The sequence below is a fragment of the Aquila chrysaetos genome, chromosome 9 (genome assembly GCF_900496995.4).
Source record: "Aquila chrysaetos chrysaetos chromosome 9, bAquChr1.4, whole genome shotgun sequence".
Lineage (NCBI taxonomy): Eukaryota > Metazoa > Chordata > Aves > Accipitriformes > Accipitridae > Aquila > Aquila chrysaetos.
This window is the reverse complement of record NC_044012.1, coordinates 28,649,596-28,676,829: the sequence shown is the minus strand read 5'-3', so window position 1 is coordinate 28,676,829 and position 27,234 is coordinate 28,649,596. Positions and strand designations below refer to the sequence as shown.

General features: G+C 44.4%; 1 protein-coding gene across 4 annotated transcripts in view; it reads right to left on the bottom strand.

Annotated features, from left to right (window-relative positions):
- The window catches only part of TTC28 (tetratricopeptide repeat domain 28), a 213,822-nt gene that overhangs the window by 63,900 nt on the left and 122,688 nt on the right, over window positions 1–27,234 (bottom strand). For all 4 annotated transcript variants that reach the window (XM_030025985.2, XM_041126303.1, XM_030025987.2 and 1 more), the window contains 3 exons: window positions 14,864–15,011; window positions 11,816–12,088; window positions 10,643–10,773 (listed from right to left, as the gene is read on the bottom strand). In XM_030025985.2, coding sequence (XP_029881845.1) covers window positions 10,643–10,773; window positions 11,816–12,088; window positions 14,864–15,011 — 552 coding nt within the window. The remainder of the gene's footprint in view (window positions 1–10,642; window positions 10,774–11,815; window positions 12,089–14,863; window positions 15,012–27,234) is intronic.

The following is a 27,234-nucleotide window of genomic DNA, read 5'->3' as shown; positions in this document are numbered from 1 at the left end:
TAGGAGGACGCTCCTGCCAAGTTACCATCTCTGCAATATATACGCACAGTGCTTATGCAATGGGCTGTGGTCTCTTGATGTTCTTGTGGTATCAGTAACAGAGACACACTTAAGTTCTTAACAAAAGCTCCCGCGTCGTTTCCAATCTCTTCTCCTGAAAAAGCTCAAGAAGTGAAAGCTATTTGCTGTTTAATACAGTAGCAGCAGTCACACCCTGAACTTGTCATTTCTGCACTTCTATTAGCAGTGGCTGCATTAACCACTAATATAGATTATCAATTAGCAAAGCCCTCCTCGGCCTGTTCCTTACTTCTGGAACTCCAGTCAGATGTGATAAAGCTATAAGGCATAAGGTATATTCTCCTCTTAAGTCTTTCCCGTTCATGCTGCTACAGGCAGCAGATAAGCCACTTCTGGCAGACGACTACGTAATAAATTATTTTGAAGTAGTGGCTTCACTACAGAAGAGGAAAAGGGACAGAAAATAGAAAAGCAGAGAAACAAATACCTTTTCTGCTCATTTTCTGCAAAGCTCTGTCACTTACTGCAGCAAGTACCACTTTCCTACTTTTGCCTCCACAGCCCGTTTCTGACATCTTAGTCAATGTTTTCATGCACGACAAATTGCTTTAGTCTGAAGACTCTTTCCAGTTCTCATTTGTGAGGTATTTATATCCTGTCCTCATTTTCCAGACTGTTTGCAAACAAAACAAAATAACTGCGGTCATAAGATTTTCAGATTTTTCCTTCTGAAAAATTTGGCAGCCCCAGGGACAGACACCTCTTCATATGGATGAGTCCCACACAAATGCCACGGGCCGAGAAACCGCTGTGGGCTCCCTCAAGCTGTGGTTAATAAATGAATTTGATTCTTAGCACTCCATCTGAGACTGACGATAAATGAAGCACAAACGAGGAAACAAGTGACCAGGTGATGATCGCTTCAGGATTTTCACTGAAAAGAGACAAAGTTGGCCCTATGAGGAATTATATTTTAAAATACCTGAAAGCCACTTGAATGCAATGGAAAAGGATCACTGCTATGAATGATAACCCATGCAAAGCTAAATTCTGCATAGAACAGGAACAGCACCTAGCCCACTGCTGTGCACCCAAGTAACTAACAATACACAAGCAGAAGGGTAAACAGAAGGGGTTTCTTGGCAACAGTTAAGATACTGCTCAGGAAGAACACACAGACACAGAAAGAGCCTGTTTCGCTATGCAGTATGGAAGGTCTGGGTGTGCTTTCTATTTCCCCAAAGATGTGCTACAGAAATCAGAACCTAATATAAATGCAATTTCGCAAGCACATGTTAGCTAACCAGAAGTGTCTTTACCTCACTGCATATACTTCTCAAATTCTCTTAAAAATTATCAACAACTGTAAGAAAATCACACACACGTGCAATGTTTCATGCACATTAAGCTTGGGCTGTGACTGCAAAGCAGAATGGGGTAGTAACAGACCAGCCCGTCCCAAAAGACATGCAAGAAAGATGGGCTACAGGACTCTAGCCCACCTTCAATGAGCTCGTATCTCATGAAGCCTTCCAGGATGGGCCGAACCATGCCAAGCCAAGACAAGGTACAGCGTGGTGTACCGCCACACAACAGAAGCCAGACAGCTCAGATATGACTGCAGGGACTAAGTCAGTAACAACAAACAGCCTTCCACCACCTCCTACACAACATCTCTCCAGCCTGTACAGGTAAAGGACAGGGAGGTTCACCACCCTCTCTGGAAGCAAAGGGCCAGTGTTTCTGGCTGCTTTATTGTCCCCACAGGCCCTTTTGGGTGGATTGTGCTCTTCTCCAGTTGTTCTCCTGGCCTTCTCCATACAAATATAGCATGTAGCATGTGTAACAAGACGCTTTCATCAACAGTTCACTACATCACATAGCTATAGAGGCGGAAGTGCCACATAACTCAGCGGAGTCTGAATCAGCCCCAACCCATACTTAAGAGCTGTTCATCACATAACTGAACATTTATGTTACAAATGGACTGGATTGATCACAAGCAATATGGACACTGAAGAACAACAAATTAATTCAGAAAATGTTCTGTACCACAGAAATATCTCTTTGCTTCCTGAATGTACATGGCAGTACAGAGATGAGTGCACTTCTATTTGCTATATGCTAGCTAGTCCAGGTTTTTGGTACAGGCATGCTGTTACCAGTATCAAGTCAGAAAAATGCTTTTTCCAGAATCTCATCGCACAGTCTGAACCATTTCTGCTCAACAATGTACCCTTGGCAGCCACAGATGTCTCCTGGGACCTGGCACATACCAGGGTGCCAGCTATGTGTGCCCTGAAAAGACAGACCCCTGCATGCTCCAAAAATGCAATGCACAGGCTCCTCTCTCTCAGGGGCCAATTAGCTGCAATGGGACTGAGAAAGCTGATCACAGCTGGAAGAGCAACTCTCTGTGAAGTGACTAGGCTTGCTCCGGGGAGAACTGCAATGACAGAGTTGGGTGACAGCAGAGCAGCACGACTGACTCTGCAAGGATGCGGCACAGTGCAGCCACGTGCCGGAACATGCAGGCTGCTCGCATCCCAGCTACAAGGTCAGCCACTGGCACTGTGGTGAGGAAAAGCTGTGCTCACTATTGAGCATGACCTCTTACTCTAGCTTCAATCTCAGTGACACGCTGCAGCAGTGTGAACTGGGGGAAGTCTACACAGCTGTGGAAGGACTCTGGATGCCTGACAAGGTATCAGGAGGGGAACCTGGCCCACAGCTAATCAGCTGCACATGTTCTGATGAGCTCACTCCATGCTGACATGCCCTACGATGGTTTCTCCAGAGAGGAAGGGTTGCACAGATTCATGCTTCCAGCCAAATCTGCAGCACAACTGCAAGCACAGGGACCCTTGCAATTGAAGCACAAACAGTTGTTATTTCACCTCTGGCAGGAGCCCTGTGGCTGCCAGCACAGTCCAAACACAGAAATCATTCTGGGCCAGGAAGGGATGTGGGCAGGCAACCAGGGAGGCACTCCACATTTTGGACAAGCTCCTGTGCCATTCATTCAGAAAGAAGTTCATCTAGGGGCATACACACCTTGCTTAAGCAGGAGCCAGAGCTGATACCACCCCGCCACATTTGCTTGGAGCCGTTCAGCTTGCAGTGCCAAGGGTGACCAGTTTACAGCATCGGCAGCACCCCAGCCTTTGCACCATCCCAGAAGGGGGTAGCTCAGAGCACTGCAGGCAAGGTTCAGGGCACACTGGAGGGCCCTACACATCATGTTTTACGAAGAATGAAGAGTCGCTCCTGAAGGACAGTTGTGCCACTTCTAACTCAGACTGTGTTCCAGTCTTTTTCCTTATTTAACTCAGCAGAATACATATGTCTAAAATGACTGGCAAGGAACACGGAAAAAAAATATTCTTTTGCCCTGTACCATAATGCACACAAGGAGTTCAGGCAAAAGGCTAAATACTTAACGGCTTTGCTATTTACTGAAGATGTGGCTTGTACAGACAAAGCACGGCAGGAAGGACACCTGGAAAGCATTTCCCCTTCCCTTCAGGAAGGGGCAGAAAACCTTGGCTTTACAGAATTTACAGATTTCAGTAGAAAGGAATGACCTATCTTTCCTTCTGCATCTCCTTCTGGGAATAAGAAAGTGAAATTTGATCTTTGACTTGCACAGCCTGACAGTAAGTAGCTGTAGTTTACAAAATGTAGGAGCTTTATGCTGTGTTTCATTGCTGGCTCCGGCATGCTTTAAAGGGAACTGGGGAAAACTAGTAGAATTGCAAAGCTAAACACTCACCAGCAGCTGAGCTGCACACAACGTATGTTCAGACAGTTGCAGAATCTGCAAATTCCCAACTGAATCCAGACCCTGGTTATGTCTGTCACAGCAATCATATTTCACTAGCGCTCCACCTCCAGAGATGCACAGCAGACGGTTGTCCCTGACAACCTTCCAACGTGACAGTCCTCTCCTGCCAGCAAAGGCCTCTCATCACAGTCAGCTCCATGCCAGTGCTTTCTCTGCAGTAGGAAGTGTAGCACCTAACTGGCTTCTTGAGTCCCCTCGGCTTCAAGCCCATGGTTTCTCTTTATAGTGGGAATTTCTGCATTTTGATGTTTCCTCTACCAACAAGAACTTTCATACCTATGCAAGAGCAGGGTGACACAGAAACCCCATATAAGCCTGCATAATAAACACCTTTCTTCTGTGCCACTTAGCCACCCAGTTCTAATTAGCATCTTCATCATCCCTTTTTCCTGCAGTCAACCTTTCTGAAAAAAATCTGCTGAAGCTGCAAACATGAACTCTGCCTTACACTTGCCATCGTTTTTAAAAACCATCTTGAGACAGTAAAATCTAGTTCATCAATCCTATTACTGAGCATACCCACCTGCTGCAGACAATTCTCAGAGCCACATATGCTCATGGAAATACCTAAGTGCAGCAGCCAGTGGCCATAGAAACAAGCAGGCAGTAACAAGAGGGCACTGAGCCCTAGCCAGTTCTGCACCTCTTCCTTCCAGAAACACCTGCTTCTAGAGGGGAGCTGGGGGAAAATCCCTTCAAAACCAGGCCAAGAATGATTGCTGCATGCTGTTGGGCATCCTGAGTCAACACAAGGGCAAGCTAGTGCTGAAAGTCCATCAGTCTGTCCTCTGCTCTCCTCCAGGCCCCACCACCCTTCCCACAGTCACGCTCCCTGAGAAAAGGGGCAGCAGGAAACAGATTCGAGTTGTTCAGCTGCATCTTCATCCTAGCCCCAGGGAGAGTTCAAGGGTGCAAACAATCCTCACCCAATGCCTTCTTTTTATTCCCACCTAGCAAAGAGGGATGCTGCATCTTTAACGAAAGGCCCAGTCCGGCTCCAAACCTGCCAGCCAGCCAACACACAGGAGCTGCCAGCACCCAGTGGCCTTCTGGCAACATCATCCTCCCCAAAAGCATAGTGCTGGCAATGCACTTTCACACAAGCATTAATTTTATTATGGTTACTTTATGATTTTGCCTTACTGCCCTGCTATTTTTGAATGGGGGACTGTAATAAAAGGCGTCTGATGGCCCAGGAGAGGGGAGCTATTATATTGCGGAGTCCCTGCAGTATCAGTGGCCTCTGCAAGACAAGATTCAAGCACAGCCTATGTGAGGGTTTGGACGCTGAACCCGAGGAAGGGCTCCACAGCTTTCTTTTCCCTTTCCACTTCTGCTTGTCAGTCCTCACAGCTTCAAAACACTCCCCCAGGTAGTACTTTTCCAAATGAAATGCTTTGGAAGGAACACAGGTCCTTCCAAATGGCCATTAAAAAGGGCCACTCCAACCCATCCTGAGAGATCACCCATCGTTAGCTCCACCTTGGCACTCTGGTTTTACAGAATTCATAATACAAGACAGTTCTGCACACCTGCAGAGCAGCTAGAGATGAACACGAACACGGGAGACTAGTGTTACAGGCATTGAAAGTTTTCATATTTATTTTTTGACTCCAACCTTTCCTCTGACCCTGGCATAACTCATTAGTTGCATTACCCTTGTCTAAATCACAGCTTGTGATGTGGCATCAACACACACTACATGGGTTACCTGATAGCTTTCAGAAGATCAGGTTACCTGGTGTTAGAAACAAAATAATTACTTCAAAAATATAGTACAGACATTCTGCACCTCCGTTATTAAAAATGGATAGATTTGTACTGCAAGACAACTCACATGCACTAGCTATCTTATAAACCCCAACAGAGGCAAGACACAAACTGTTTTTGCCCCGAGACAGTGAAGTGAACTCCTGGTCTTCTGCCTTTGCAGTGGTGCAGACAGACCAGTCTCAGCCAAAACTCTGCATGAGAGGCAACACCTGACTCTATCCTCGATATCCCCAACTGGTTTCTTGCAGCAAAGACACGGTCAGACCGAGTATTTAGCTGTCACACCTTGAAGCCTGCCATTAAGGAACCAGGCCAACGAATTTGAAAACAGAACTTCTGCAATTTATGATTTGAAGGGCATGGCTTCTCTGGCATCCTTAGGTTCTTGAAAGACAAATGACCTTGTAGTACTACTCCTAAGATGTAATAATGTCTTGCATTGATCAGGAAACAGGCAGTCTAGGCGATTAAATTCACCACCTGTTTTTCCTGGGAGGTGATCACAGGACACAGATTTTAAGTTCAGTGTCAAGTTCAACTCAGCGAGTTACACTAAAGGTTAACTTGATCCTTTAAGTGAAACCTTGCCTTGCCACCCTGCTCCATCCTATTCACACGTACAAAGTCTTTTATATGAAAACATAGGAATTCATTAGAGTTTATCTTCTATCCGGACTTTAAATAATTACTGAATCTGATCTTCTGCCCCACCATCTCCTCTACAAAGCATCGGTTTGATTTGTTCCCTGCTCTGAGCAGAGATACCTTCAGTCATTAGCACTTAGCCATGTTGTCATGGCTGAGCCCTGTCCTGTATATTTAATCTTGAGTGTTTTTTGACTTGGCAGAGGTGACCTCCCTATTGTAACTCCATTGGCTGGCAGAAAAATGACTCTTCTATCAGAAATTCTGTACTAGTGTAACTGCAGGCCTTAGTCCTCTCCAAGGAAAAACTCACAGACTGCAAGCTTCTGATGCTCATCAGAGCCAGCTTCTGTGACGGACAAAAGACAATGAGCTAAAATAATGTAACCCCAGTCTTCCCTCTTAACATGATCTGTCACTCTTCCTCCTGCATATCACGAGTACCTTGGCTGCTGGTTTAGGGAACCTCTTTTTGTGAAATTCCCAGACCTTTCACGGGTCTGGAAAAAAGGAAAACTGGAAAAAAGAGCTGCAGCCCAACCTACCAGTATGTACTTTCCTCAGCACATTAAGCAACAGACAATGTGCACTGACATTTCAGTAACAGAAAGTATGGTATACGTCACAAGAATGTGAGGCTACTGCCAGTGTAGGACAGGGCTGTAACTCTTTATCCGTGCATCATCAAGCAGCAAGGAAACCAAGTCAACATTTCACTCCACCATAGCCAGGCTGGCTTAGAGAGTGGATCCTCTCATCCCTGCTCAGAAGCACTAACCCCTGTGCCGGACAGCATGCCATTATTTCAGGACAGGAGTGGTTAAACTCTAACAGCCTGCAGCTGGCTCTGAACAAGAAAGGAAAAGACAAGCCTGTACCTAGGGGCCCCACCAGCCTAAAAGTTTTTTATTTCCACCTCTTTGCATGAATTAAGTGGGTCTTAGTTGGAGCTAGTGCTAATGGAGCTGCCCAAAGGTGAGTTCCCTAATGCGCAGCCACGCACAGAGCTACGGTCCTGCCAGCCACCAGCCCCTGTGGTCGCTCTGTGATCAAACAAGGTATGCAGCATCCCACTGACTTAGGAAGGTATGGTCAAACCTTGTGCTGTCTACCTAGGAGCCATAAAGACACAGTTCAGTGATGCCCACCCTGCCACCAGTGGCATGGCTGAAGCATGGATAGGTATATCCACATCAGCTTCACTTCAGCTACTACAGGAGACATCATTGTAAAAAGAGCAGCAGTGTAGACTTCATCGGGATTCTCAACTTGAGTACATTCCCAGGGTCTGCAGCAGGCCAAGACAGCCCACGCTGAAATCTGCTCTGGTTAATCTTCACAGAGAAATGACAGACTACCAAGCTGTGCTGCTATTTCCTCTTTAATTGCATCCAAACAATCTCAGAGCTGAACTCCCGCACTCACCTCCATCAGAACAGAGGCAACTGTCCTTCCAGATGGTCCTGCCTACCCTCCTCTTTTCTACTGCACCTCACTTCTGTTGTCATCCTTTTTAGGATGGTATCCTACTGACCATCTGCAAAGCTCCACAGGAACCAAAGAATTCATGGAAAGAAAGACCAAGTCCCTTATGATTTCTAGTCTCCTGAATCAACTGTACTTTTAAGTCTGCTAATTCTTTCAGAAACAATCTCACAGAATTAGCTCATATGAATTTCTTGACCAGCCACTGCAGCTGGTCAAAAAATCCAACCTGTCACTTAACTGATGGAAAGCACTGAAATGACACTGGAAATGGCTACTTCATGGTGCCCATTACAGCACCTTGCTAAGAACCAGTCTTCTTACTTATCTGCATAGACCAAAACCACATGTATATTCAATACCCCAAGGTCTGTCTTGGAGACACTAGAGGTATGCCAAATTGCAGCGACTTCTGCTCCATTCTCTCTCTGAGCACAAGTATGACAAAACAGCCTGAACTTTTCCCCACATTGTGACTGCAAAGAGCAGATGACCTGTCTGGACGTACGGACTGTGCTCAGAATGATACCACGCTTGTAACAGGAGCTGCACAGACTTCCTGTGCCAGAGAAAAATGTTTAAAATCTTCAGTCCATCTGAGCAGCTTATATGATTCCCTACTCAGCTGACAAAGTTTCCCTTCTCCAGGCTTGTGTGGGGGAAGACAGACCTGAATGCTACAGCCAGACCCTCTGCAACTTCCTCCTCTGTTTATGGGTGACACAATCCAGCAGAAGCCCCTGGTACAAACATTTGCTTCAGCAGCCTCAGAACCCAATGGTCCCTCCGAGGATAGTAGTATCCCATACAAAGGAGCACTTTTTACCTTCTGCACCAATTCTCTGTACAGTTGGAGGTAAAACAATTACCTCACTACAGTCACACACCAAATTCCCTTCTGGTGGAATTCACATCAGCACTACTGCAACTTTATAACATTTGCATTATAAAAATGTCTGCAAAGGAAGCCAAGAAAAACAGCTTTTTGTTCAGAGGAAGCTCTGTGGTCAAGATGATGTCATCAGAAAGTGCCAAATTAATTTCCTGTGGTTACATCCTACAGGAAATCCAAGAAGCTCAGCTTTCTTGCTAAACCAAGTAGTCATTTATTGTCAATAACTGTTAATTATGTGCCCAGATGTGTCATAAACTAAGAACTATCACGATTAGCCTTCATTCCCTGGATTCCTCCCAGATCGACTGTTGGGGTCTGTTTAGATCAGCAGCCTGAAGTCAGTGAAATGCACCAGCCCAGGGGCTCTGGGGCACACGAGCTGCTGCGCTCGCAGCACACGCTAGCACAGTGAGTTTCCTGCTATTTACTTCAGCCCCCTCCCCACAACAGGGGGATCTGCTGCTTAGAGAAACACCACAGAGGAGGAGCAGCTACGTAGATTAGACTCTTAGCAGGAACAGGGACCCCTTATCAAGAAAACTATAAAAACAATGATGAGTAACAGCTTTTCTGCTCTGCATGAAGAGAAACAAGACAATCAGGATTGATTCAGGAGGTTTTCCAGCTGGTAAAATAATCATGAGAATATCTAGCAGGTCCCTCCCCCAGTCACAGTCCTTCCACAACCTACTGAAAGATGCATCTCTCCAAGACTTACTTGATATTTAATTTAGAATCATAGAATGGTTTGGGTTGGAAGGGATCTTAAAGATCATCTAGTTCCAACCCCCCAGCCATGGGCAGGGACACCTTCCACTAGACCAGGTTGCTCAAAGCCCCATCCAACTTGGCCTCGAACGCTTCCAGGGATAGGTCATCCACAACCTGTTCCAGTGCCTCACCACCTCACAATGAAGAACTTCTTCCTTACATCTAATCTAAATCTACCCTCTTTCACTTTAAAGCCTATTAAAACTTATAAAATAACACTTCAGTAAAGCACTCGGCTAATTCAAATGGATCTTTTCAACAACTTATCAATGGGAAACTGATCTCACCCAGTTTTTAGATCTCCCCAGAACTACCTGTGTTTACATGAATTCACACCTGCCCTGTTGCCTCTAGCCACTCCATTCACCTGCCATGCAACCCACAAGCCCTCCGTTTTCCCATTCACAGTAGAGGGGAATCCACTGACAGGGGGAGGAATAGCCTTTGTATCTGTAACTTGCACTAAAATTATGATTCTGTCCTTACAGTGAACTTTCGGTAGAAATCTTTTGGGACAGACTCTTCAGTCCATGCAGCACGCTTCCCTGCACTGGCAGGGAGCCCAGCCTAACACCTCGAGAGCTGAATGGTAAATGGTCAAGGCAAACCAGATCCAGGCCAAGAAACCCCTACACTTTACACACTGTATTTTCAGATTTGCATGGATTCTTTTTCTTTTCACTACTTTTTAAAAACAAAGCGTATTCTATGTGAACATTCAGGACAAGGAGCTAGCTCATTACTTGTCTGGAAAAGGCACAACATAGGACGCACCCTAATAGAGTTCGAATCAGTAGCACCTGTATCACAGGTAAAACAAGAGCTGATGGCAGCCAGGACCAAACTGCAGAGATGTTGTATTGATACCTGCTCAGCAGTAGCTTCTACCCTCAGACCCTAGAGCCTATGTACTGTGTGCCAAATGAACAGGAAGGGAGAGGGAGGCTCAGAGACACATGGAGACTAGAGGCAGGGGGAGGCAAAAGGACAAACCAAGCATCCTGCCACTTCAACTCACATACTGTAGCTACTGGTACAAACAATTTCCTTAACAAAAGGCAAGTGAACAGCTGTGAAGAGAAATCATGTAGCTTCCAAATTCTCAGAATAAAATGGGCAGACAGACAAGGCTTCTTCACATGTTTGTATCTCTCCAGAAAACCACGCAGTGCTGACTCCCAATTCAGTCTATTTAATAAGCTTCCTACCTCTCTGTCCTTGAGTTTCATGGCGAGCACCAGCTGATGTCTGTGGTTAGTAAGGGCCTCCCGGTAATTTCCTTTGGAGAAGAATGCGGAGCCCAGATTTCCATGAGCTCGGCATTCTCCCGTCTGGTCACCTGAGTCACATGCAAACAAAACAAAGGTTAGCTAACAAAGGCATCACTGGAAGTGTCCAGCAGAAAGACTGGAACATGCTGTACAAGTAATGCTCCAGTGTCAGAACCAGCATCAGAACAAACTTATCCTTATGTTTAATACACAGCCAAAACTGTCCTCTTAGCTGGCCTTCAGAAACTTCTACAATAACTATCAACCTTATTTTTAGAATTGTTCTAAATTTCTTCTTTGGCCTAACACTTGGCAATTTCCCATTCTTCCATGTTTACTCCTTGCTTGACATTAGCGATTTGTTTGTGAAAGTAAGTCAATGGCCCAGGCTTAAAACAAGCAAAGAGCATGTCAGCTTTCTCCAGAAAGCAATTCTGCAGCACAGCTCAGCTCAGCCACAAAGCACATCCACTACTGTCTTCAAGACAGTAGTCTCTATACTTTCAGTGAACTCTCCTAGCGGGACCCCTCAATCACTGTCCTCTCCACTTCTGTAAGGTTATGCCTTTCCATCTCACATACTGTCTCCTCTCCTACAGCACCATGAAAGCTTGAAAGCTCTCAATGTTGTGCAGGATATACTGTACACAAGAGAGATTTTCCAATCTGTTTATTTTTTAAACACTCTTGTTCATCCATTGTCTCCCGATTTGTTCCTTCCCTGACAACTGCCTCAGAAGCTCAGACTGAGCACCGTTTTCCATCAAATTATTGAAAAAACAGATTGCTTCATTTAAGACTTATTATAAAGTTTTGAGCCCAAGCCTACACAGGGTATAAGACCAGTTCCCACATACATGACACCAGAAAATTAGAGGACCCTGTAAAACCTTAGCATGTTCATTGATCATCTACACCCTTGCACACATAGGTAAACAGGGCTGCACAAGCCTGTAGTTTGCACATTTCAGAAATTTCAGATTTGATTTAGCAGCTCGTGAAATCCCACAGAAACCTGAGCATTACAGAGATGCTGACCATTAACACAGCTGTTAATTTGTTCCATTTGTACCAATCCAGCACTCAAGCGAGTGAAAGGAGAACTCTTACCTAAAGTCTTGGCTACATCCAAGTCCTGCTGCATGTATCCAGTGCTTTTCTCTGTATTCCCGAGGGACCAGTACGCACTGCTCAGTGCAGAGAACACTGATCCCCGCAGCTTTAGGCTGCAAGTGCCAATCTTCAGAGCAGCTTCTAGCACCACCACAGAGGCCCCATGGTGGCCCGCAGTCAGAAGTTCCTGGCCAATCACAGACACCACAACAAAGGGGCTCTTGTCCAGCTTCATCTTCTGCAGTTGTTGATAGGTGGGCTCCAGGGACCCTGAAATACAAAAACGAAGGCAGAGTTACTCAACAAGCCAAGTTATTTGCACCTAGAAATCACCTTCACAACTTATCTTCCTTTTTTGGTAACCAAATGACATGCGAGTTAAGGGCCAGACTGCCCAAATCAAACCAAGATTTATTACAGGAACTTAGGGCTCAAATGCATCATCTAATACCTAGTACATCAAGATAGATCAACTAGCAAGCCGATGTTTTCATTGCAGAAAGCACTTCATTAAAACAGCACAAGCATGCAGAGCAGTCTCATACTGAGCTCTGAAGACTGGTCTAACGGCAGAAGGAATAGAGAAAACACCTGCAGAGTTTTGTAGGAAACTGGAAATGGGCCACCAGCAGTGTATAACAGGACTGCAGTTTCTGCTCCCTCAGCACAAACTTTCAAGCTGAACGTCTGCAAAATCTGTGCCTGTCCAGATACCACAGCACACAGTATGTGCCAAGAGAGGTGACGAAAACTGCAGAAGGAAGCTGCTCCTTCTTATGCAGGAGAAGGTACTCCCGCATAATGACAGCACTGGAGCTGCCAGACTACTTATAATTGGTCTAACTGCTTCCATCATTCAGACGATAAAACATCTTGGCTACATGTTTCATTAAGGACATCAGTATGACATGACTCCAGAATTTGCTGACCAAGTGGCATTTCTTGATTAGATGCTCTCACCTGAATCAACCCTACCACAGCAATCTCAGGAAGCCACTTGCTCCCTTTTTTCATCATTTCTGCCTCTCTACAATCACCAAGTGTATAAACAACGACAGAAGAGGATGTTAACACTTCCCTGAAGATGCAAACAGTGTGAACACGATGCCAGTTACCAACATCCAATTAGATCCTGGGATTAAATGCAGACATAAGAGGACAGAAATAGTTGCTGTAACATGCCACCACTTATCATGCTTATCACTGCAAAAGCAGATACAAACTCAGTTCCTGTCTTAAGAAGCTTACTTAGAATTCTAGCCAGGTAATCCAGGCAAACATAGGGACAGAGACCGGTACAGACAAGGAGAAAGGAAGAAAAAGGAAAACACAAGGGAAGTGCTTCTGATAACCTTCAAGTCCAGTAGGAAAGGGAGAACAAGCATGGTAACAGAAGGGCAGACGTGGGGTTCATTAGTGCTCTTGTACGTGTCAGGGAAGAAACATAGCCACAACCAGGTGAAAGATGCAGCAACAGTGATTCAGTTATTGGGTAAGGGAGTTTCACCTTCATCTCTACGTACTGTGGACCCACGCCCCCCGAATCCCCCACTGACTGCATTTAATAATCTTTAGCACATCACTGACACAACCCTTTTGCCTTTCCGGTTGCTCCTCTTCTTTCTCTGAATGCAACTATGCTGGAAGCTACCACTCATATCAGTCTATCCATGGCTTCAAACAATCTATTATCCTAGTGGAATCAAGTTACAAGGGACTGGCTTTACACCAGAGGTAACACCTGGAGAGATCTTTTACATCTCTCCTAGACCATGAGCTTACAGAAAGGGGACCAGAACAACACATAACAACTACTTAAGTGCTTGCAGAGTGCCTAGCACAGTGGGACTGCGACTCTGAATAGTCATTACAGTGGTACAGTATACACACTCTCAAAGTAAAACTAGTACTTTATAAGAAAGGCTGATCTAAAATCTGTGAAACCAGTCAGCGGGAGGATACCAACTGGAAAGCAGCAACACTGAGAAGCACAGTAGGGAGCAGCAACATAAATATACAGCTGCAGTGCAATAGGACAGAGAGATCAGCCGAATTTGGGGATGCTTACATAGAAATACCATATCACCTGCATTCTAAGCAGCAGCCACAGTACCTTTGGGTACCAAATGAAATTACTTCACAAGGCAACTGCTATATAGAACAGAAACTTCCAGATGAATTCATTTTAGAGGACGGAGAAAAACACTGTAAAAAAGGAAGAACCAACAGGAACATTTTTTCATTTCAGCGCTTCTTGGCCCCTAAGCCCTGGGGCCCCCAGCAGCATCTCTTGAGGATGAGAATTGCCATGTTCCCTCCTGGGAAATAGCATAAGGACATTGCAACACAAAGCTTGGAAGAGAAACAAAGCAAAGAGGAGACTACCTCCTTCCTCTAGAGAGGAAAATCCTGGAAATGGGGACATTATGAAAGAGAAGCAAAACGCTGTACAGCTAATACGGCTTCAAGGTCCATGTGATTTCAACACTCTTCCTGAATACAAGTGAATTAGCAGAGCAGCCTTTTTTGCCTTCTGGAACGCTGTGTTTTGAAAGACATGAGTACCATGGAAAAGCTGCTGACGTGCTCTTCTGGGCAAACTCTGGCCTGGAGCATTTAAGACTCCCTGTTCCCAATAGCCAAGCACCAGGCTTCGTGCTGGGAAGTTGTTCCAAGTAATAATAAAGCCAGGACCAGAGTAGCGCACACCTCTCATTCTGCACCAATACTGGACAAAAGACAAATGAGCAAGGACTTCATTGGAACTGCTGCACAACACCAGTCTGATTCATGTCCACTGCCTCTCGAGCTGGCTATCACCATCTTGCTGTCCCACTGAATCAGAAGAGTATTTTTTTGTTCCTCCTCCAACTTAAGGCTCCCTTCTCTGACTCAGCAGAGAAGACAAATCCTGAAGTCTTTCCCTTCAGGCCTCCAGGTTCTCTCCCCCTCAGATGCTGGCAGAGTCAGCCATAGACTGAAACGACTGCCTCCAAGTACCTCAGCAGCAGATTGCCATCCTTGACAAAATCTCCTGGTGCTTACCTCGCATGGGAGATTTCATGGCGGCCTCGACCATGCCAACCAGAAGCTGAAGACTCTTGGGATCCTGAGCCAGTCCTGACGCAAACGCTGCCAGTGCATCTGCATGACGTCCAAGATACTGAAGGGCCACACCCTGTCGGAAGTATGCCTGAAAAGCCAAAGGAAAGATGAAATACCAATTACTTAATTCGTAGAAGTCACCAATAACAAATCTGCCTGTGACCTCATGCTGGTGGACACTGAGCTACACGATCACATTCTAGCTTCTTTGGTCACACTGGCTATAATTAGAAAAACGCCACAGTTTGGTTTGTGACTGCCACCCAGCTGCTTATCCTCTCGGTGCAACAACTTTCTCAACCTTTCCAAGGCCTCTGAACTGTTCTGCCGACCAGGGATGGTAATTACTCTTTTAAGGCAAAGCTTTCCCCTTGGACTCAGCCAATTAGTTATTCTTAACTACTTATAACCAAATGCTCATTCTCAAGACCTACATTTCTGTTCTCTTGGCTCACACAGCATACAAATGACTTGATTCCTTTCTCATCAGTTCTTGCCAATGAGTCCAATATAAACATCTAGCACTAGTAGAGACCAAAATGTACTGAAAGCTCAAGTTGCAATGAAATACAATGCAAAGATCCAGACAGGAGCTGAACCTTCTTTCTCCACACACATCCCCTAAAGCAGACACTGCCCAGCATTGTCCCACTTGTTGGGTGCAGTATATATACAGTTATATATAATACACACATATATACATGTGTGTGTGTATATACATAGATGCACTTCTTAGATTGAGGCAAGACACTCATAATTCAGAGTTTACACGTGCATTTTTCTTTTGTTCCTTCCTTTCCAAGGAAACCATTCATGGGAATGTGCAATACCTTCAAAGTAACCTAAGTCTCTTGTAACCATGTATTTCCATTTCTACATCAGCAACAACATCAATATGCAGCTGCAAAGCATTTCCAAGCAGAGCTTCCGCATATCCTTAAACTGTGAAACCAGGAACCTACACACAAAGCAAGAACTGCAGGAACATGTTCTGCTCACGCATAAAGCAATGGCAAAGCCCCGGCTCGAAGGGTATCCAGAACTTCCTTGAGATCTACTGGGTAAGAGATCACAGAAATCACAATCCAGTATTTATTCAAAGTACTAGGGTATATTTGTAGCACATATATCTGGACACTATGTTATAAAAAGGTGTTGAATCTTTAAGCACCTTTGATGCCCGTTATTCAGGTTTTATCTTCATGTCCAGCTAATACCTTTCTGATGCAAACTTTGCTGCACTTTTGGTTCATTCAAACCTCTTTCAATAGCACAAATAAAGCTGTCAGAACAGAAGATAAAACATCATTTGAATTTCTTAAAAAGTGCTTTAAGAACATAATACTGCTCCTTGAGATTGGCTCCTAGTAGTGCTTTCATGGATAAGACCTCATCACTATTTCACTCCATCTGTAATAGAAACCTGTACTCAAGATACATTAAGTATACACCTATGGAAGTTTTTTTACTTAAACAGGATAAATCTCCAATTAATATCCAAACTGGTGTTTCATTAGAGCTTTCAGACACTTTCAGAATACAATCCAGGGAGGCAGAGATTAAGGAAAATCAGAAATTACATGAGAAATTTATAGACATGAATATTTAATCTCTTTTCCATTAGTAAGTCTTGATTGTAGAACCACTTTTAATTAATTCAATGAAAGCAAAATTCTTTTCATTAACCTTTAGTATAAATGTGTTCTTATTGAACCAAACAAGCTACTGTACCAGAAACCCAATTCAATGTTAATTAGATTACTAGCATGAAGCTTTAAATCAAAGAAAATACAAAGAACTAACAATATGCAGTGGCCATCAAGCATGAGTCCTCCCAACAGCAAGCGAGCTGTCACCTAAATCATGGCGTACACTTTTAAGTCCTTTTTCCCCAGAATTATCATTTAATTACTTTCTTTACCACCTGATGACAGAAGGCAGTTTGATGCAGCATGTCTCTGATGGGGACCTTTCCAGCCAACAAGGCTGGTCCAGGACAAATGTGCCTGCCTGATTCAATTACCAAGGATGAGGGTAAAAATACACAGCAGCCAGCAACAAAACTTCATGTTGCATGTAGGCGTCTCCAAGATCTCAAGCTTTACAGGAAGGTAGAAGCCTGCCATCTCCTCTCTCAAAATGCATACTACCAGGACGGATGGCACATCAGCGAATACGCGGCTTCCTCACCACCACAACAAGTCAGCTAAACCCAGAAACCCAAAATTCACTTGTATACAGGGTTTCAAGGAAAAGGCAGGAGGGAGGTGGATGCTACAGGCAATGCAGACAAGCCTCCCACAGCCTACAAAAGACAGGAGTGCCATGGCTTTTTTTTCCAAGTTTCTGAAGGGACCACGTAGTGCAGTTCTCTCTCCCATCCCATCCCATACACACAAAGGCTGTAGGGCAAGAAGTAACATACTCTTCAACTACAGGTGTGGCAACAACTAGCTTTCATGTCTCCCATGAAGGAAAATGGAGAAAAAGCAAGCCAGACAAAACACAGGTGAAGCCTCTGCCCTACTTCCAGTTCTCATACAGAAATCCAAGTGAACATCAGTTCCCCCAGGAGAAAATACACCACAGATGCAATATCACAAGAGGGGAGAAGAAGAAAAAAAAAAAAAAAAAAAAAAAAAAAGGATCTCAGAGCACTTTGCAGAGGAGTACCAGGCCTGTTTTGCTCACCATTGCCTGCCCAAGAACTCCACAACCTCCACCACAAGAGAAAGGCCCTGCCTAGCCAGGATGCACCAGTGGCTGCAGCAGGGACACTGGTTTCTAGCACCTGCCCATCTGACCCTGTGGCTTTTGTGGAACACTGAGCACATCTCAAACACTGAGAAAACAGAGTCCTCATCCCCTGAGCTCTGCATAGAAAGGAGACACTACAGGCTCCAGATGACAGAAGACAGACAGACAGGGACGAGATTCACAAACAGCATGCAATTCAGTACCACGCATTTCCAATGTCCTTTCTGGAAAGTGTTTTTATCCACTCCCCACATCTATTCCTGGAAGTCCCCCCTGGAAACCACTTAATTTGAATACAAACACAGCATTCAGAGTCCAAAAGAAAAACCTATTAATCGTAACTGAAAGGAAGATTTTGGCCATTTTTCCCCCCCTTCCTTCCTTTCTCCTCCAGTTTCCAGCCTATACAGAACACTCTCCACACATTGTGTTCCCCAAAGACCTTTAACAAAATAAATAAAAAGCACTCACATCACCTATTTCCTCCCCAAGAGGCATTCACAAGTTAGTTTAGCATTGGAATGAAGACACCGTATCAAGGGAAAAAATCTGCAAAGAGGAAATGGTGAGAATCACCCTTTGGAAAAGGAGAGGAAAAGGAAAGGCAGGGAGCCAGCAGCTGCAGCTGAAGAAATGAGACAAGGAGCAGCTTTCCAGTCCCAACACAGACAGAGCCTTCCTACGCTTCAGTGAACTTTACATTTTTAATCACACTATGTGAAGATAAAAGAGTACTCACTCTACAGTAAAAGTTACATTAATTTTCCAGTGATCCCAGGTAAGAAAGAACTATTGATTCCTTTTAGGAAGATTAAAGCAACAAGAGAATAATGTTTTGCTAAAGACAAGATAAATGAACAGCAGGTGTTTTCTAACCCATGGCTCCTTGCATCCTCAATGTAATACAAAGAGCTGGAACCATCTTTTTCATTTTTGCAGTCTCTGCATCATACTTTCCAGGAACAAGGCACTGTGCAAAAGGAAAGTCTCACTCTCAGCTGGAATTTGGCACTAGCTACATCTCCCTCAATGGGAACTATTTTCTCCTCTCTTTGTGTTTGCATGATTGAACACATGCTCTGCCATTCTTATCTCCAGATTCACTGGCGTGCCATGGGTTAACAGCACCTGCACCTAACCTTCCAGCCAGAGCCGACTAGGTGCTGCACAGCACATCTACTGACCTCTCCACTGCCAGCCCCTGAAGTAAGAACTGGGAGAGCGGGATACGGCACTACTGGCAGGAGCCTTCTGGGAAGGGAAGAGGATTAAAAGGTAAAAGGCAGCCCTACCAAACAGCAGATCTTATCAGGTCAACGATACTAAATTAGAGAGGTTGTCAGCAAGTACTCCTATGCATGCACCTATGTGTCTTTAGTTCTGGGAAATCAGACCATACTGAGGTCTCATACAGTCATTCATTTTTTAGTCCACTGGACAACTAGCCTCACTTCAGCCAGTTTACAGATTTCATACAGCCAAGTGGAGATGGCCTGGGAAGGAGGACAGGGAGAAATTAGTGCTTTTTATCCATAATACCACTGAAAGCACTGTTGATATTCTGGAAGCAAAAATAAGTTATTCTAACTAATTAACTTGCAAAATATGTTTGGCACTTGAGACTTCAAAGCCATGCAGAAAATTGGCCCTGTAACAGAGGCTGCTCATATAGCAACTCCAAGTACAGAACGCCAGCGATCTGAAGTTGCATCGCTCCCAGCACAGAACCCATCCAAAAGGTAACAGGTCTTCCCACCTCATTCAGATTGTGTCCCCCTGCCCATTTTTTCAGACTTGCCTTTTTGCCCCATGCTTTTCAGAACGTGCCATGTTTTCATGGCAAAAATATAGTTTTTAGTGCTTTTCTCTACCCTGAACTTCATTCTAGAACTGTTGTATGAACAAGAGAAGAACGCAAAAGAAGACCTTCCTAATCGGACGCTCCAGTTTTATGGAGGTGGATGATGGCTGGGCTGCGGCAGAGTCAATGTCTGCCTAACCAGGCATAATTTCTTTCTGTAATCCTAAACACGAGTCCTATTTGTTCTGCTCAATTTATTGACCACTGTAGTTTCTGTACAGGCTAGTATTTTTCACCTGTGTTTATTACAGCCCATTTAATGCACAAGGAGAATTTCTATTTGTCCTACTAGGAGTTGCCACTGGACTGATTGCTGCAGTGTCCAGGCAATGCAAATAGAAACATGCTTGTCAGTTTTTTGATCCTCATCGTCTGAGATCCCATGTAGGTAACTGTCTAGATCCTGAATATTGGATTTTCACATGCAGTCTGAAACTGGATTAGAATTTAAAGACCATCATTAAAATGGCCAGTATCAAGAGGAGTTCTGAAACTTTTATTAACCCTTCTATTATCAATATGCAAGGACTGTTTCAGGCAGAGCAATAGTAATTGGTTTATAATTAATACAAAACATACAACGAAGATAAAAATATAATACAAAGAAAGAGAACATATGACTATGAATGGGAGCTCTATGTTTCCCAGGATTCTGTTAAATAAAACCAAGGCCAGTAAAGGAAGCCCAAGACAACTCAATGCTTTTCTTACTGGGTAAGTATCAAAATATACTTTAATTTTTTGGACCAGTGATCTAGGCAAATACTCATGCTGTACTGGCATCTATAGGCTCTCTTACAACTCTTTGGGCTCATAGCATTTTTCCCAGTAGAATCCATGGCAATAAATCGTTCAGATCCTTAGCATGTCTCACACGCAATGCTTGCAAGAGTCAGAGGGAAGCAGCAGCCACAGGAGTTCAGTCCTGTCTTACCACGGTCTCTTGTAAGTCTGAAGCATGAGCTCATGTTTCTGGAATATGATTTAGTACCAGGGTACAAGCATTCTTCTAACAGTAGCCCATATTATACTCTTTACTGGGCAGGATGGTATACTGTTTATAAATATTTTAAAACAGCTAGAACTGAGGGATTAACTGGCATGTAGGAGCCCTCTGACAGAGTACTGTCACCTGGCTGTCTTAGGACACATTGAGATAGCCAGGCAGAAAACCGGGAGCCCTCCTGTTCTCTCTGAAGCAGGGTAACCCTCTCCAGAGTTTTATGCACAGCAGACAACACATGCGCAGCTGTTCCTCTGCAAGCACTCCAGCAGAGATCCTGCTGGCTGCACACTGCCCACAAGGAACACAGTGACAAAGACTATCCCAGCTTTGGGATCTCCATCTGCCAAGGGTCAGGCCCCCCCCCTGCCCCCTGGATGCCCAGGGGCTCCTGCACCTCTTCCCTTCTCTGCACAGCCCCCTTTCTGCAGGTGGTCCCTCTGCCATTGTACACAGCAACACCGCACTGCCTTTCTGTGCCCATACCGCCTTGCTAGAGCTCATCTGATAATTATGTCATCAAACTTCACATTCAGAGACTCATTTACATAATGAATTGCTGGCTGGTTTGTAACTGGATAATGGAAATAGAAGAACGAAACTGGAACGGCATCAGAAGAACTTGGAGCAGAAAATTACTGTCAAACAAACATGGAAAACTTGAAAAAAATGCCTCAGCCTTAGACAAAGACTCCCATTGTACACAGGGGAGGAAATTCAAAACACCTTTATATTCATGTCAGCTTCGGACTCTGGACAACCAGCTATCTGGACAGGAAAGGCAAATACATCGAAAATGCTTCTTCCACAATGTTCCCTTGGTTTGCCAGATCAGGACATGATGCCAAAAATAGCACGAATAATCTATGATGCATTTAAGTGGCCTGTTCCAAGCCTGTGGAACACCTCCTGGACAGACAGACCCACTGCCCCGCACAGGACTGCTCCGCGCCCACCAGCCAGCCCCCTCACTGCCGCCCACAGGAGCCGGGCCAGCAGTGACGAATACAACACGCATGACCAACAAAAAGGAGGAAAATGTGGGAACAGCCGCTACGGCTTCTTGGGGCCAAGCACCAGGTTGAATCTTTCCTCTCCCCTTGTAACTGCTTTACAGCCAAATTTTAGAGAAAAATACAGGACAAATCTCGGCTGTGGGATTTCAGGAATGTGAGGAGAGGGAAGAATGTGCTTTAATTCAGAACACATGCAGCACATGCATAAATACTGCTTGCTGTCCACATGAACTGAACTCTTCCTTTCACAAGTTAAGGTTGCGCCCTAGATAACAATTTTCCTTCACGGTCTGTATACTCAGCTGGCACCTGAACCACTACCGTCAGCCTGCCCTAAAGAACACAAGCAGAGATCTGACAAACTTATTGTCTTTGCAGCACAGCTTCTTTATCTTCTACCAGTTTCCAAGGTGTCTCTTACAGGAACTCACTACTCAAGAAATGGAAATTTCCTCTAAGCCCCACTGAGCCTATACAGAAAAACAGGATGGGGGGTGTAAAATACCATGCCTTGTTTTATCCAAAGAGCATTTAATTATTCCTATTGATTGTGCTTCCACTACCTCCAGTAGTGCCCACCTGAATTAAATGGAATCATCAGTAATAAAGAGTCAAACTTTGCTTAGTTAAAGTTAACAGCCCAGCTTTTCACACAGCTTATTGTTTTTGCTCCATTCTTGCCCACTTCAGGCTCGCTCTAGAAACAGCAGCTACAATCTAGATCCCCTCTTCAGAGAGCATCCCCCACCTTTCACAACAGTGCGTGGTCACAGACAATCTTCATATCTTTATCAGCCACAGCTCTTAATAATTTATTTAATTTTTAAATTAAATTCAGCTTATTTAATAGCAAGTACTAGCCATGAGTGGAGAAAAGTGCTCTTGACAAGTAACAACCAGTCTGTTGATGCCCAAATACAGCACAGGGAAAGCACAACCAGCCTCTTGTGTTTAAGGCTGACAGGCACAGTTGCAAGTACAGCATCTTCTAGAATTCCTCCACAAGTCAACAGGGACAAAGTTCTGCTCAATTACTGGCTAAACAATTTGCTTTAGAAACTGCAGAAGAAAAGATAATCCACCTTTCACCCTGCTCAGAAGTAACACCAATCTTGGTAAGATATTATTAGAGATTTAATAGATACAGAATTACACAAAACTTAAAATAAATGGATTAGATGACACCTGTAGGCTGCTTCTCAGTGAAGTTTAGGGCAGTGGCAGGACTGTTTTTAAGACCGTGTTACCTAGTGCTTTGTTTAGTTTCAGCACCGTACCATGATTTAAATTGTATTAACATTTGATATTTAACTGCCAGTGTACATCTGCACACAATCCTCCCAATTCTAACAATGCTGAAAGTGTTGAGAACCTTTGCAGAGCTCAAGAATATACAAACATATGCTACTATTTGTTCTTACACCCTTAAAAGCAAAAACAAATAAAAAAGCAGTACAAAGGGAAGAAAAGAGGGAATAATAAAAATCATGTCCTAAACTGGAAGACATCCACCAGAAGAACTTTTTGCTATTCAGCTTGAGCGTTCCAGCACAGAGTTTCATTGTCTCACTTCAAATTACTCATCTGAGTAGCAGCTCAAATGACTGCCCCCCCTTCAGCATTTCTCCATTTTGCATGCTGGCAGGCTGTGCAAGTTTAGGTGGATCACACTGAAAACCCACAATAAGATCCAGAAATGAGACATTAAAGCATCTGGTCAGCCCACAGTCATGACGCTTGGCATTCACAGCAAATCCAGCAGGGGATATTTCAAAGATCCATGTTAGCTAGTGCAGCACTCATGGACTGGACAGACAGTCCTGACACAGGTGATCTGGATTCACAGTTAAGACAAGAGGTCTTTTCCCAGCTGTGCGACTGCTGATTAAACTAACATTGTACAATGATTTGTAATTGCCATCTTGCAGTGAGACTACAGAAGATGACCAAAATCCTGACATCTGGACATAAGAATAATACTATGGTGGTTGTTGTCAGCATTACTCTGTTCTTTCTAGGCCAGCAACTCCAGCAGACAACATTAATGGCACATCTGCACATCCAGCCAAGGTGCAGCACACAGTTACCACCCAACGGAGCACTGGGCTCCCACAGCACACAAACCACAGGACAACACACTCAAGTGGCACTCTCATGGGAAAATACTGGCAAGCATCTGACAGCAAAGCCTCCTTTCAGTCTCACAGTATGCAGATGCCAGACACCCTGCAGGTGAGTATATCCTATGCAATGGTACCTAAATTACCAGAAGAGAGACAAATTTATTACAATACCTGTCACCCCCGAGGCAGTGCTTAGGCTACCTAGATGGAAGCCATCGACAGACCATCTTACCCAAAACCACAGCCAACTGCTTGGCCACTGGCTTCCTCCCCCATCCCCATTCCCCAGCAGGACATGTCCTGCTACCCCCAGCTCATCTGCATGGCAGTGGGTCCTGGCAGTCCAGTCTCTCAAAACTACCTCCACACTTTCGGTTTTCTCCAAATCCAGGCACTCTCCCTCCGCCCTGAAGACTGGACCCTCTTGGCTTCACTCTCCGTCTGCAAAACCCCTCTGTGTCTTGCACTTCTCTATTACCTGTGGTACATTGGCCTGTTTCCAGCTGCTGTTTGATTGCTGGCATTCTGAAAACCATTTAGGGTTGTTTTGGAAATGCATGCATTTGTGCTTACTGAAGTAACCTGAGATAAAATGGAATTCACCAAAATCAAGACAGCTGGAAGGCAGAGACGGTGACTTGCATACCAGCAATTTGGAGTTAGAAAGTGCCATCTCCAATTTTGAGTCCAATAACCAATAAAACATATGCTTTCTGTCAGCCTTCTCCTCCTTAGTGATTTCAGCTCTAATCTCTGAACCTGAGCGTGCTTACGTCTAACAGCTGTAATGGCTAACCATTCCAAAAAGGAAGATCAGCCAAGTGTCCCTTACCTTCTTCCTTACATGCTCTACCATTTAGATTCAAGCCCAACCACAAAGTCATTTCAGGTATTTTGATTTCCATTCAAAGAATGAACAAGCAACTTTTGGCCAGGGGAAGTGACACAGCCAGACTGCAAAAAGCAAATGAGCATCTCTGCAGAAAGGACCCAGGAGTCTGGACTCAGCAATGGGCAGCTCTTAAAAGGCTCTGAGCAAAAGCAGAAACTTCAGCTCCAAAAAACCCTTCATTTTATTGAGTCCATCAAGCACTACTGAAAATAATCACTTCTGAGTGACAAGACAATTAGTGACTCAAGTAACAACACCTGCTCAACCAGGGTAGGTGTGTACCTGGATCTGCACAACAGTCATAATTTGTTTCTTAGTCAATGGTGGAAGCTATTGTTACCCACCAAACAGGTACAGTGCTGAACCAGCTAACCTGATGAGTGCATGAAAACGGCACAGTTACGTGCTCAGGAGGCAGGAAGGCTGCGGAGGGGAGCGACAGCCCACACACAGCTCCAGCTCTGCCGGGTCTCTGGTGCACTCAAAAGGACTTCTAACGGAGATCATTTCTGCACGAAGCTTCTATCTCCAGGCATCTCTTCCATCAACAGATTTGTTCAAGATCACAAGGTTTTGTTTCAACATAAGTGACGAAATCAGTATAACTTTGTGAAAGTACATTTAGACTATAAGAGCAGACTTTCCAGAAGTACCATAGCATCATGTACGGCAAAGGTCAGGCAATGAGACAGATACAAACAATAGGAAGTAGATTAAAAATGTTGGTAAGACACTTTGGTATGGTTATACTGAAGTGTTACAAAACAGAAGACTGCCTAGATGGACTGCGGGAAAGTAGAACAATGGATCTCCACAGCTTTGAAGTTTTCCTTTGTCTGTGGCAAAAGGATAGGGCTCAAAATTAGTTCAGGATACTGAACCACCTGCACAAACTAACACAGCAGCGGCTCAGCCTTCCTTTCAACTACATGACTGATCTGGCCATATCATGTAGCAAACGGTTATCTGCCAATTACCTTACAAACTTAATTCAGACACATAAAAGATGATCTGTTCGAAGTTGGCTCATAAGAAAATTAAGATTACTAATTACATATGCTGCGATCAGCTTATGGTTTCAACACCACAACTTTGTGGCTTAAATGAACACTGGGAAATCAAATGTCATCTTCCTGAATCTTTCCTTTCCCATCTGGAAATCTAAATCAGATGTGAAGGAGAGGTGACAGCTCAGCACTTCCATGAAGCATGTGTTCACTGGCATCCCCAAAGTGTCTTATGCAGACTCCTTCCGACCTCCTGCCAAGTTACAGTGTCCAAGCAATCACTGAAGGACCACGGGGGACTTCTGAGGTCATCCAGCAAGTTTGCTCCTCATTTTCACCTGGAAGTATTTGCTTCAGGATTGTTAAGAGAGAGGTGGATGGATATTAGGTGTAGCAGTCAATGGCAGAGTGAAAAGATCCAGCACAAATCCTCTGAGATTTCATTAAAGCTGCCACAGTTCTAAGTTTGTATAAAAAGAGGGGAGGGGGGGGTTTAGAGAATCAGGTCACTTACCTCACCGATATATTTTATCCAAATGACTCAAAACCTCCATAACTGCTGAAAGTCAGGTAAACTTTGATCAGCATCAAATGTAAACAGCAATTTGAATGTCAAAAGAACTAGAGCATTACAGTATTTTAAACAGGCATTTCAGGATTTTAACACAGATGGTTTTCCCAACATACGAGACACATTCCACTGAAGCAACAGCTCTGCATACAACCAAATATTCGTAGAGGTGCAAGCATGCTGGAACACACCTTGAGAGCCTCCAGAATTATGCTGGGCTTTGTCGTAAACAAGCCCTGAAGCCACTTCCCTAGCATACATCTCCATGGGTCCATTCTAAAGACTGCCCTGATCTTGAGCTACATCCCTATCTCAGAATAGAAAAAAGTGAAGAAGAAAAAAATATCAGAACAGTACAATCCCCAAGAGCCATCAAAATAGAAGACAAAAGAAAGGTGAAATACACAGTAGTAAAGGCGCAGGATAACACTGACTTGCAACGTATTCACACCCAGGTGGCTGCAGTGTACCCTGCAGGATGGAGCTGGTCCATACCCCTTGGAGAAGGGCCTCGTGCTTAGGAGGGACTGTGACAAAGAAGCCCAGCCACATCTATTGCAGACACGAATTCCTGCCTCTTGGCTCACAGTCCCCTGTCCCGTCCCACCCCCCGTCTGCGCTCAGTCAGCACCGGCTGCCAAGAAGGACAAAGCTGATGATGGGGGAAAGGGGAAAAATCAAGTTTGCAGAAGTACTAAATATATAAATCTCTGGCGAAGGTGAACGTGGGAAAAATTCTTCAGGAGGGCCATCACATTTAGCAAGTTTTGCCAGATCATTACTCTTGTAATGCAAAGGGGAGAAACAGCAACACCATGTTTCCTTATTATGACTCGCCTCCTTTATCACAGATCTCTGAAGCACCAAGTAATTTAGTAGTTGCTATGGAAACTGCTAGTTTTATTGAACAGCCCTGAAAGGGTCAAGAGGTACCATCAAACTGGCCAATTGTAAATTATTTCCCTGCTAAACATCTGCTTCATTTCAGTTGCCCTACCACTTCTCTGTTTTATTGTTAGAACAGTATTTGGACTGACTCCAGAATAGGTGTCATTCTTCACTGGGGCTGCAACAGGTAGGT